Here is a 12,404-nt window from a genome sequence, read left to right as displayed (position 1 = left end):
TTGGCCATTGCAAAGAGTACAACACCAAAGATTCTGAAAAGGCATTGTGAGAGAGAATAAACAGCCAAACAAATTATCTTCACTATATCAGATTTTCTAAAACCAAACTAGAGTTTAAGAGCTAAATAAAATGCCCCCCATATGCATCAGTAAAAATCCACATGCAACAGAAGGGCATTGATAGTGTAAGTTGCACTCTAGAAAAGCCAAAATGTTAATTTCCTTTCTTGACCTGTGCTACAAAAACATTTGAGCTGTCAAGTATACTCTTTCCAATCTTTCTACTTTCCAGAGACAAATGATCTTCCATACTTATTCTTCCACTCTCTTCCAACCATTAGTCACAGATGCATTAATATTTGCAGATGGGGCCAGCTATCAAACTAAGATGGCATCAGATTTTAATCAAAATCAAGGAACTCCATCCTTTTCCTCATGGTGCCCTTTAGATCACTGGATTCTCTGTCTGCTTTTTGAGCCTGAAATGTGAAGTGAATAAAATAGAAATAATTAGTGTGCAAGACAGAAGAACAATGGCCAAGCTTATCGTAATATCATTTGAAGAGAAGCAAAGGGTCCTTTCTCGTGCGTGACACAGTTATTTTGGTTTTTTCAAAGGAGAGACAATGACCGAAATTTAGTACATGGAAATAAAATTAATAGTATACCACAGCTTTACAACTCAAACAAAAACAGAAATCTGACTGATGCTTCCAGAAAAAAACTGAAATTGTTGGAGTAAGAATTCTCAATCATGTACGGATGATATTGTTGTTGTTGTATATACGATGTTATTAGCAGAAAGTCAAATTACGTCCAACCTCGTTTTTCCAACAGTAGAACTGGTTACATTTATGAAGTTCAGAATAGTCTCTGGTATGCAGTATGGGTACCATTTTCATCACTCCTTGAAATTATCATCTAAAGACCTTCATATTGTGAAGTGCAATTGATTGGTATGGAGGAATTGATGCCAGTTGGTAGGGTCACCGACATTGAACAAGCCTGGTACCTATGGATATTATTGGGCTCTGGATAGTAAACCGAAATAAAATCTTTTAGACCTTCCCGTTTTTAATAATTTTGTTCGTTATGTTTACTTGTCCTGCCTCCTTTATGTTAGATGGTTTATTGTTTACATTAAGAGTAATATTTCATCCCATGCCCAAGCTCAAGCACATCAATACATATAGTTTTGGTTTGGGAATGGAGGATTTTGTGAAGTCGTTGATAAGGGATGGAGATGATGGCATTTTTTTTATTTTCAGCCGCAGCTTAACCAATTGAGCTGACTCTTGGGGACCCACAATTAAACATGTGTAATACATAAAGGTGATGGAGGAAGCAAGAGGAAACTATCCAAGAGGATTAGAGAAAATAAACAGCCAGTAAGTGAAAGCATTTGTAGCTAGTGGGAATAGGAAGTACCCAAAGTCGGGGGAATAAAGACGATAGCAATTAGCATTTACCCAAGGGGCAATGGAAAATGAATACGTGGTTAGTGGATAATATAAATAGGGAAGTGGGGTGCAAATTCTGGATGAAACTTGGGTTTGGGGTGGCTTAGGCCACTTGGGCAGAGACTGCACTGGCAGCTCTGGCTTTCGTCCTCTCTTCTACTTACATGCTTACATCTGTGTTCAGTCAACTAGTCATATCCCACTCACCCCACCCCAGCAATGTTCAGAAAGCTTCCTACACATCATCGGTAACGGTAAGCAATACTATAAGATGCATCAAAGGTCCTTATATGTCGATGCTTTTTGAGCCTGAAATGTGAAGTGAATAAAATAGAAATAATTAGTGTGCAAGACAGAAGAACAATGGCCAAGCTTATCGTAATATCATTTGAAGAGAAGCAAAGGGTCCTTTCTCGTGCGTGACACAGTTATTTTGGTTTTTTCAAAGGAGAGACAATGACCGAAATTTAGTACATGGAAATAAAATTAATAGTATACCACAGCTTTACAACTCAAACAAAAACAGAAATCTGACTGATGCTTCCAGAAAAAAACTGAAATTGTTGGAGTAAGAATTCTCAATCATGTACGGATGATATTGTTGTTGTTGTATATACGATGTTATTAGCAGAAAGTCAAATTACGTCCAACCTCGTTTTTCCAACAGTAGAACTGGTTACATTTATGAAGTTCAGAATAGTCTCTGGTATGCAGTATGGGTACCATTTTCATCACTCCTTGAAATTATCATCTAAAGACCTTCATATTGTGAAGTGCAATTGATTGGTATGGAGGAATTGATGCCAGTTGGTAGGGTCACCGACATTGAACAAGCCTGGTACCTATGGATATTATTGGGCTCTGGATAGTAAACCGAAATAAAATCTTTTAGACCTTCCCGTTTTTAATAATTTTGTTCGTTATGTTTACTTGTCCTGCCTCCTTTATGTTAGATGGTTTATTGTTTACATTAAGAGTAATATTTCATCCCATGCCCAAGCTCAAGCACATCAATACATATAGTTTTGGTTTGGGAATGGAGGATTTTGTGAAGTCGTTGATAAGGGATGGAGATGATGGCATTTTTTTTATTTTCAGCCGCAGCTTAACCAATTGAGCTGACTCTTGGGGACCCACAATTAAACATGTGTAATACATAAAGGTGATGGAGGAAGCAAGAGGAAACTATCCAAGAGGATTAGAGAAAATAAACAGCCAGTAAGTGAAAGCATTTGTAGCTAGTGGGAATAGGAAGTACCCAAAGTCGGGGGAATAAAGACGATAGCAATTAGCATTTACCCAAGGGGCAATGGAAAATGAATACGTGGTTAGTGGATAATATAAATAGGGAAGTGGGGTGCAAATTCTGGATGAAACTTGGGTTTGGGGTGGCTTAGGCCACTTGGGCAGAGACTGCACTGGCAGCTCTGGCTTTCGTCCTCTCTTCTACTTACATGCTTACATCTGTGTTCAGTCAACTAGTCATATCCCACTCACCCCACCCCAGCAATGTTCAGAAAGCTTCCTACACATCATCGGTAACGGTAAGCAATACTATAAGATGCATCAAAGGTCCTTATATGTCGAGCAGGCATTTAAATACAAGAATTAATTTATCCACGGGCCATTGTAATTATTATGCTAAAACATGAAAAATAAAGTCCAGCTGTTTGATTATCAAGTAGTTTACGGGCTTACCTTTCTTATCTCAGCCTCTGACACACAAGCCATATGTGGCGGAAGTTCCTCCTTACCCAAGTCCTATAACATTGATATTAAGATTGGAAAGTTAATTAAACTTCTTTGAGAAGTAATCAGTAGCAATCAAATAAGATGAAATGATCAAGAACACATCATACCAGCTCTCCAATTAAGACAACATTTTCCCCACGAATTACATATAGGCCTAAAGGGACATCACAATAAAGATCACCGACAATTACTCGTTCACATGCACCTTCAAGAACTACGTTAGCTGTATGTGGTCATTGCATCAAATTGTTGGTTAACATTAGAAGTAATAATAATTATAATAACAGTAAAAGTGACCTAATAAAAAAGTAGGATGCGTGTATGATGGATACATTACCAAATTGATCAAACGAACGTAATAACCCCAAAAGTTTTCGACCATCTCGTAACAGGACAATAATTTTTTCTGTGAAAAATACAAACTATTAAAAAGAAAATCATTTCTGTGTTGCCACATCTCAGCATGAAGTTCAATGATTTAAATCTCCACTTTAACTGAAGATGACATAATTAGATACATAATAACAAATAACAGCACAACAACAACAAACACAACAGAAGCAGAAGGAAAAAAAACATCGCAAACTATAAAGTGGAAACAAAGGATAGCAACTGATTTCTAACATTTTTGTCTGACAAAAGCAGAGTGAAAGCCCGTTACTGTTACCTAGATGAAGTAACTTATAGCACTGTGTAGGACTTTTGACTCACTCACACTCACATTTACTCTTTTTCCAACATTTAGCACTGTTTTATAGCATTCAGTACTTCAATCTCAATGAATAAGCTCAACTGGACTTAATTGATAGTGCCCTCCTGCACACACCGCCATGAGAGCACAATACTCTCAGAAAGTCCTCATTTATTTATTTGTCTATTTTTATAGTATACTCTTAGCAAATCATTCCTCTACAATAACAAACAAAACTTGCTGGGAGCTCTTTAAATAAGCTCACTTCAGCAATCTTTTAAACTGAAACTTCATTGATCAAGGAGTCGGAAGAATTTACCAAACAAGTAAAAAACTTTTCAAATGCAGGAGAATTATAAAGCAGCAAAGACATGTCACCTTTTCTTTCTTTCGTACATCAAGGAGCCGTTATGACAACTTAAACTTATAGCCTTGACACAAAGCTCCACCAACCCCAACAAAATATGCTATTCCTAGGTCGCAAAAGTAATTCTTCCGATGTCTACTAGTTTTTATAGAATGCATAATAATTTAATTCCCCCTTCTATGAAAACTTTACATTATTCAATGCTTCTTTTCATCCAACATATCATATTGCAGCACTACAAGAAAATGACATACATAAAAAAATACTACAAATTGGTCATATACAATTAGCACCATAAAATTTTTATAACCACTACAATCCACAGTTCATATACAAATCCCACAATGAAGCAGCAGTAACAAAAACAAGAATATATCCATATGATATTTGAAGTTACTAGTGAAGTTACTCTCATCATGGTATTATGCAATGGCTCATATTCCAATGGACCAGGCCGAAAGTACAATTGACCGAACCTCATTATCAAATTCTTTTTTTCTCTTCTCCCTACTATCTTTTACTATTTGAATGCTCCTTTGTTCCCATCACATAGAATATTTTCATTCGATAAAAAACATCAAAATCATGACTTTATAAAAATACAAAAATAAATACAAAGAGATTAGGAAGAGAGATTATACTGTCAAGGTATGTGGCGAGCGAAGTAGAGAGTAAAACATCATCTGGGGTAGCCCAAGACATTGGATTCATTCTTGTGTGAAACCTGAAAAAGCAAACAACTTTGATCTAAAACCTCTTTCAAATTCAATTACACCACAACCCCACAATCTCAAACACAACAAACATTGCAAATTTGTGAAATCTACTTACAATCTTGCATTATCAATTTCAATTCTTACTATACCCACACAAAAAGGAAAAACCTTTGTTAAGAAAAAGATAACCCCTATTTTCCTTCGAATGGGAACAAACAAAGAAAAGGGTTAATTGAAGAATTTTTTAGAAAGGGTTAGGTTGGACATTATTGAAGGGACACTTACTTGAAAGAAAGAATGGTTATTTGATGTTGGATATGAGATGAGAGTGAGAAGAGAGATTAGTGTGTGATAACAAACAAAACTCTTTGACCTTTCTCAAGTTTGGTTTTCTACACCTATACAACCACCTTTTCTTATTCTTTCTTTTATTTTTAAAAACTTTAAAATAAGTTTTTTTTACTGTCAACAAATTAATTATTCACTATTGATTTGTATTAGTTTTGTTTGAAAGTTTAAAAATCAATTATGGTTAATATGTTAACATATGAATGATGGATGATTTGGTGAGAGCGTAAAAAACATTTTCACTATATACATATTAAATCTTTTTTTAAATCGAAAACCTACCTCGACTTGATTTTTTGTTATCAAGTAGATATGTTTTTTTATTACCAAGAGTATTCCTTCATACCTTATAGATAAAAAATTAATTCCTTTAAAAATGTGTAATTTCTCTCTTAATAAATATTGTTCTCAAGAATTAAACTATTTACTTTTTTAATCTTTATAAACATCTAGCACGATTTACATTCAACTAATGTCTTGTTGAAAGTACACTTCCCTTTAGAAAACGAAAAATACAAATAATAATAATTAGAGTGCAACAAATATAAGTGCAAATATTCCTAAAATTCTGTTGGAAATTGCTTGCATTATACAAGACTTTGGAGTCAATCATGTCTAATAAAATTTTAGAAGTTGTTTCTCTTCTTAAAACAAAATATGTATGTTAATTATGTTGGATTAATCATTCAAAAAGCAAATAACATATTTTGAATCATTATATTATTCAATAGTGTTAATTAAAGCACACTACTTATACTTTATTGCATGAGTACTAATGGTATAAGCCTTACCAAATCCAACTTTTCTACAAAAAAAATTCAAACTGTCATAATAGTTGAAGACATTGTTATCATATTGCTTCATCGGATGTCTCTTCTGAAACATATAAGATGTCCGAAAACGTTTACCCTTCAAAACATATTATTCAAATCTTGTCAAAATGGTTGGTTTGAGAGTTGGATTTTGGAGAAAAATGAAAGAAAATGGAATGTTTTGGGAGCCATGAAATAAACTTGTAAGATGACTTTCAAGCTTTCATTTTCCTTTATTCCCCTGCAAAATCCAACTCCTAAACTAACCTTAGTAAAGCAAAACCAAAATTGCAAGTGCATTTTAACTAAGATGCAAATGATTGAGAGTATTAGGGCTTTGTGAATCTTCCCTTATCCTTGATTGAAGAAAATGGATTGAGAATTAAATAAATCTACAGAAGATAAGATTGAAAACGAAGAAAATGAAAGTAGAGAAAAATGAAAAGTTAACAACAAAACTGAATAGAATTTCACGCATCTCAAACATGGGTCCAGTTGGGACGGATTAAGGCATGTCCTTTACCTTGTCATAAATATTGGTCGAATTATTTTTTGAAATCAATCCAATCTTAGACCCAAATCTAATCTAACCCTAAATATTGATCGGGTCATCCTTCAAACTCGAACCCAACCCTAAATCAGATTAAGTATAATGTATATTTATTTTAGATAAAGTCTTCTCAATATTATTTATTATTATGACTATGTAATTTAACATATTAAATGATATATGTATATATGATGAAAAAACTAGAGAGTCAGTGATATTTTCGACCAAAAACGTGTTGTTATTCTTTACACATTTGAATAAAGACACATACAAACATAATGAGTGAGTGACCATGAGATAGGTTGGATCGGGTCATGCTTGATCCCTATCCGATCCTAAATATTGATCAAGTCTATAACGATGATGCCTGATCCTATTTGGACCCGATCATGATTGGGCCATGCAGGTTCAGGTCCTCCTCACCCAAAATATAAGCTAAGCTATTATCCAATAGTATACTTACACCCAATTAAGATTAAAATAGTTGCCTTAACCAGTATTATAAAGACATTAAATAATACAAATGAAGTTAGTCAATTTTTAGAAATCCATACTTTTCAATACAAATTTGCACTTTTAACTTCTTTTTTTAAATAATATCACAACTACTCTTGTAAACGTTCCAAAGTTTTAATACTATAAAGGACACTTTGGATTGAGTTTCTATAATATTTGGCATTTTATTCACAAAACTTAATCCCTCCAAATTCAGGAGGTTGGAGGAAAACAAAAGTTGGTGTACTAAAATTTGGCTCCATCCCTTCTCTCTGGCCTACATATTAAAAAACAATTTGGTGTACTAAACTTTGGCCTTTGGACAGAATGGATACATAATGATCCAGCACAGTCTTACAGTATTGAGTCAACTTTGTGTAATATACTTTTTTATTCTAAAATAATAATAGGATATGTAATTCATAATTTTAGTAAATGATTATATAATATATATATATATTAGGTTATTTAATATTAAAATTAGGGGAAAGCATGGGTTGGGTAAGACTTCTCATCTGATTCTAAAGGTCAGTTGGGTCATTTTTTGAACAAGATTTAAATGAGCACTGTAAAAAGAGACAGTAAAGATAAATTTGACAGAAGTTTCTTCTCTGGCAAATAACGCTTTGAAAATTTACTTCTATTGCGATATTAAACACACGGACTATCCTCTTTAAAAATCTATACAGGTTTACAACTCGGTCGAGAAATGGAACAGTAACAAATACATTTCCAATATAACAGCCAAGTAAACAGTAGTGTCTGCGTAGTAAAAATGTAAAATACAACAATTTCTGTGATTTCAATTTTCACTTTCTGCACAGCACATATCTGAACAACAGCTGAGGCAACCTAAGCATCCTATGCCAACACAAAGCTGAGTCAATGCCGTCGCACACTGGTTGTTCATCCGGGTACAGCACTGGATGCAGCACATGCAACAGCAGTAATGGCATATGCTGCCGCAGCAATTTGTGGCCGCCTTAACAAACATTTCAGCCCCATCAGGCCCTCTTGTTTCTTCCCATCCCGGTGGAGTGTTTTCAGCGGTTGCAATCAAGTTGCCAAAGCCTATGCCTAAGTTTGGGAGCATGATCATTCTCTGGCCTTGGGCGTTTTCTCCTTTTCGAGGTTTGGTCTTCTTTGACATCTGTTTACCATGATTTTAAAAGAAAGATTGCAACATTATCAACTTTCAAAAACAATGAATGCAAATCACAGTATACAGATGGATTATGAGTGTTCAATTAAAACAGACAAACCAACAGGCTATATCTATGTCTTTTTGTTATATCACCAAACATCTAAATACAGAAGGAAGAGGAACCTAAAGTTTTGATACATACTTCCTTTTTTAGCTGATCATCCTCAAGAATTGCCATACTCGTATACTCTGACAGAAAGCCAGTTTGTAGACTCAGTTTCGCAACCTGCCAATTCAGATAGTGTGGCACAAGAAGATACATTAAAAAATAATGATAATGATGCCTCAACATCTAAAATAAGAACCATTACAACTCAAAAGTTGCATTCATCTTGTTAAGGTTCCATAATCTCAACACAACTCAAGCATGTTAGAATGTGGAGTAGGCAGAGAATAATAACAAACCTTCTGTTCTAATTCTTTACTTTTTAAAAGCCATGCTTGAGCTGTAAGATACTCTATCTGATCTCTTGCACAAATCTGTTAAATAAAAAATAGTGCAACAGGAAGACAATTAAGAATAGTATAACAACAACAAAGCCTTTATCCTACTAGATGGGACCGACTACATGAATTAAACAACACCATGATACTCTATTATAAATTATGTTTATCAACAAAACATCGATTTCCAAATCTTTCTTAATAATTCCACCTATGATTTTTCTTGGTCTACCACTTTCTCTAGGAATTGGATTGGTCTCCACCTGAGCTACTCTCCTTATGGAGCTTCTACTTATCTCCTCCACACATGTCCAAACCACCTAAGGTGTGATTCTACCATCTTTTCTACAATAAGAGTTACTCCAATTTTCTCTTCATATATACATTTCTAATCATATTTTTCTAGTTGTCCACTCATCCAACACATCATTCCCATCTTTGTTACATCAAGTCTATTCTCTTGTTGGCATTTTATTATCAAACATTATGTTCCATATAACATTGCAGATCTTATAGTCGTGCAGTAAAACTTCCCCTTAAGCTTGAGCAACACCACTTTATTACATATGACACATGAAACACTCCACCATTTCATCCAATCCGCCTAAATCCTATGACTCACATCTCCATTAATTTCTCTATCGTCTTGTATGATTGACCTAAGATACCTACATCTAGTGACTTATGGTATGATATGATCCCCAATCTTTACCTTTACAATAACGTTTGTCCGCCTCTTGCTAAACTTACACTTCATATACTTTGTCTTACTTCGACTTATACGAAATCTATGAGCTTCGAAAGATTGTCTTCACATTTCTATTTTTCCATTTAATTCCTCTCTCGAATCTCCCAATAAGACAATATCATCGGCACAAAAAATATTGTGGTGTTGGTTCTTGGGTATGCTTAGTGAGCACATCCAAGACCAATGTAAACAAGTAGGAGCTCAATATTGACCCTTGGTGTAGTCATGTGGCATTAGGAAAATCTTCTAAAACCCTATCTTGCATGTTCACGCTAGTCTTGACCTCATCATACATATTATTGATTGCTCGAATATAGATAATTCAAACACACTTATTCTCTAGACCTTTCCACAAAACCTTTGTAGGCACCTTATGGAATAATGACAAATGTGCATATCTGTTACAAGGACCAAGACTTCAAGAATAAGATGAAGCAAACCAGTATTAATGGAACATATGCACACTTAGGAAAGATAAAGTAGGCTAATAAACAATGGTTATTTTATGTACCCATAGAGAAACGAAGATTTGATGAAGAAAAAGAAATATGATTACATCGTGTAGATCCAGATTTTGTTAAATGTATTTTAGTTATTAGTAAAGGGTAGTCTTGTCTTTTTGTATTTACTTAACTTCCTATATGTATTGACCATTTGGCCTTATCTCCATCATTAATTCCATTTGCATTTCTCCTCTCCCTTCTCTCTTCTTCTTCTCCTCTCCCTTCTCTCTTCCTTCCTATGCAGCTGATCTAACATGGTATCAAGAGCAAGGTTTGCTAAGGCCACAGCTTTTGCGGATCCTGTTCATGCTTCTGGGTTCCATCATCTTTTCTTCTTCTTTGCAGTGGTAGATCAGCCTCCGCATTTCGCAGATCGGAGATCTCAGTTTCAGATTCGCAGTTTTCGTTGAGCGAATTTTTCAGGTTTTCTGTTTCTCTTTCCCTTTGCATTTCGATTTCCCTGCTGTTGTGCTTGTTAGTTATGACAACTGAAAGAGATGATTCTTTGCAATCCATTAGTGTGCAACTAAATGGATCTTCCAACTATGCATATTGGAGTTATGTGATGAGAAATTTTCTGATTGGTAAACGAATGTGGGGATATGTTTCTGGAACTTTTGTTAAACCTACAAATAGTGCTACTGAAAATTATGCAAAGGAGTTAGAAACTTGGGAAGTGAACAACTCGAAAATTATTACTTGGATTAATAATTCTGTTTCGCAATCTATTGGTGTTCAACTTGCAAAATATGATTCAGCATCTCAGGTTTGGGAGCACCTTAAACGATTGTATGTGCAGTCCAATTTTGCAAAACAATATCAGTTAGAGATTGATATTCGAGCTCTCCAACAACATAGCATGAGCATCCAAGAGTTTTATTCTGCTATGACTAATCTTTGGGACCAATTGGCACTCACTGAATCTGCAGAATTGCAAGCATTCACACCGTACACTGATCGCCGGGAACAACAGCGTTTAGTACAGTTTTTGATGGCTCTTCGAAATGATTTTGAAGGCCTACGTGGTTCCATTTTGCATCGCACTCCTCTGCCATCTGTTGACTCTGTTGTTAATGAACTTTTAGCTGAAGAAGTTCGTTTGAAGTCCCACTCTGAAAAGGGAATTGTTGACAAAGGGATTCTGCCAAGCCCCTCTGTGTTTGCTGCTCCTGTTGTGAAAGGAAAATCTCAAGGCAGAGTCAATTATGATGAATGTAGCTTCTGTAAGGAAAAGGGTCATTGGAAGGCTCAATGTCCAAAATTATTGAAGAAGGAGCAACCTTATCAACCACCTCAGTGGCGTCCGCCTCAGTCGAAATACAGGAACTTTCAGCACACATCTCAATCTTCCAATGTTGCTGCTGCTACTGCTGTTTCTCCATCTGCCACCCCTGGGATGGTTCACTCTGGGTCTAACATGTCTGACCTGGTAGAACAATTTCAGAAGTTTCTTGCATCTCAGCCCAATGCTATGTCAGTCTCTCCTAATGTAGGTCTGTCTTCTGCTGGTTCATCAGGTATATCATCCTCCATATGGATCCTTGTCTCTGGAGCGTCCCATCATATGTCATCTGACTTTAAATCTTTTACATCTGTACATAAGCCGTCCTGTGTATCTGTTATGACTGCTGATGGAACTCCTATGTTATTGGAAGGAGTTGGTTCTGTTTCTACACCTAAACTATCTCTCTCTGATGTTTATTATATACCTAACCTCACTTTAAGTCTTACTTCTGTTAGTCAACTGTGTGATTCTGGTTTCTCAATCTTATTTTCCTCAACTCATTGTTATGTGCAGGATCCTCAATCGAAGAGGCTGATTGGGACAGGCCATAGACAGGGGGGGCTTTATATTTTGGATGAACTGAAGCTTCCACATGTTGCAGCTCCTACTGTTGATTTATCATCTTTCCGTTTGAATTTGTCTTCTTCTAAGTTTTATTTATGGCATTCTCGTCTGGGTCATGTATCTTCTCCTCGTTTGAAATACTTAACATCAACGGGAGTCTTAGGATCATTACAACCAAATGACATTTCTGACTGTTGTGGTTGTAAACTTGCCAAGTTTTCTGCTTTACCTTTTCCTAAAAGTGTTTCAATTTCTAAGGCACCTTTTGATTTGGTTCATTCTGATGTATGGGGTCCATCCCCAATTGCTACTAAAAGTGGATCAAAATATTATGTCTCTTTCATTGATGATTACACACGTTATTGTTGGATTTTTCTTATGAAACATCGTTCTGAATTCTTTGGTATTTATTGTCATTTTCGTGCTTTGGTTAATACTCAATATAACTCTGTTATTAAGTGCTTC

General features: G+C 35.3%; 2 protein-coding genes across 5 annotated transcripts in view; both read right to left on the bottom strand.

Annotated features, from left to right (window-relative positions):
• On the bottom strand, positions 109 to 5,371 carry LOC109327337 (sm-like protein LSM1B). 4 transcript variants are annotated; one of them, XM_019560436.1, is made up of 6 exons: positions 5,272 to 5,371; positions 4,912 to 4,994; positions 3,550 to 3,618; positions 3,320 to 3,435; positions 3,159 to 3,221; positions 109 to 479 (listed from the first exon to the last, which is right to left on the bottom strand). In XM_019560436.1, the coding sequence occupies exons 2-6, from the start codon at positions 4,979 to 4,981 to the stop codon at positions 402 to 404; spliced, it is 396 nt and encodes a 131-aa protein (XP_019415981.1). In that variant the 5' UTR covers positions 4,982 to 4,994; positions 5,272 to 5,371; the 3' UTR covers positions 109 to 401. The 4 variants fall into 4 exon arrangements, with proteins under 4 accessions (XP_019415981.1, XP_019415982.1, XP_019415983.1 ...); XM_019560437.1 differs by lacking the exon at positions 5,272 to 5,371 and adding an exon at positions 5,155 to 5,234; XM_019560438.1 differs by lacking the exon at positions 5,272 to 5,371 and adding an exon at positions 5,102 to 5,121.
• The window catches only part of LOC109328699, a 12,082-nt gene continuing 7,479 nt past the window's right edge, over positions 7,802 to 12,404 (bottom strand). The window contains exons 11-13 of the mRNA XM_019562283.1: positions 8,801 to 8,875; positions 8,538 to 8,621; positions 7,802 to 8,341 (exon numbers count right to left, since the gene is read on the bottom strand). Of these exons, the coding sequence (XP_019417828.1) occupies positions 7,994 to 8,341; positions 8,538 to 8,621; positions 8,801 to 8,875 (507 nt within the window). The 3' untranslated portion in view covers positions 7,802 to 7,993. The remainder of the gene's footprint in view (positions 8,342 to 8,537; positions 8,622 to 8,800; positions 8,876 to 12,404) is intronic.

Source organism: Lupinus angustifolius, chromosome LG15, assembly GCF_001865875.1.
Source record: "Lupinus angustifolius cultivar Tanjil chromosome LG15, LupAngTanjil_v1.0, whole genome shotgun sequence".
In the NCBI taxonomy this organism is placed as follows: Eukaryota; Viridiplantae; Streptophyta; class Magnoliopsida; order Fabales; family Fabaceae; genus Lupinus; species Lupinus angustifolius.
Note: the sequence above shows the minus strand (reverse complement) of the source record. Positions and strands in the feature narration are given on the sequence as shown.

What these genes read in the sequence shown, in the direction of transcription:
- LOC109327337 (XM_019560436.1), bottom strand. Translation starts at nt 4,981, where the DNA reads ATGAATCCAATGTCTTGGGCTACCCCAGATGATGTTTTACTCTCTACT. An exon ending in ACGTTCGTTTGATCAATTTG is followed by an intron (nt 3,436 to 3,549) that starts GTAATGTATCCA and finishes GACCACATACAG; the next exon opens with CTAACGTAGTTCTTGAAGGT. An exon ending in TTGTCTTAATTGGAGAGCTG is followed by an intron (nt 3,222 to 3,319) that starts GTATGATGTGTT and finishes TCAATGTTATAG; the next exon opens with GACTTGGGTAAGGAGGAACT.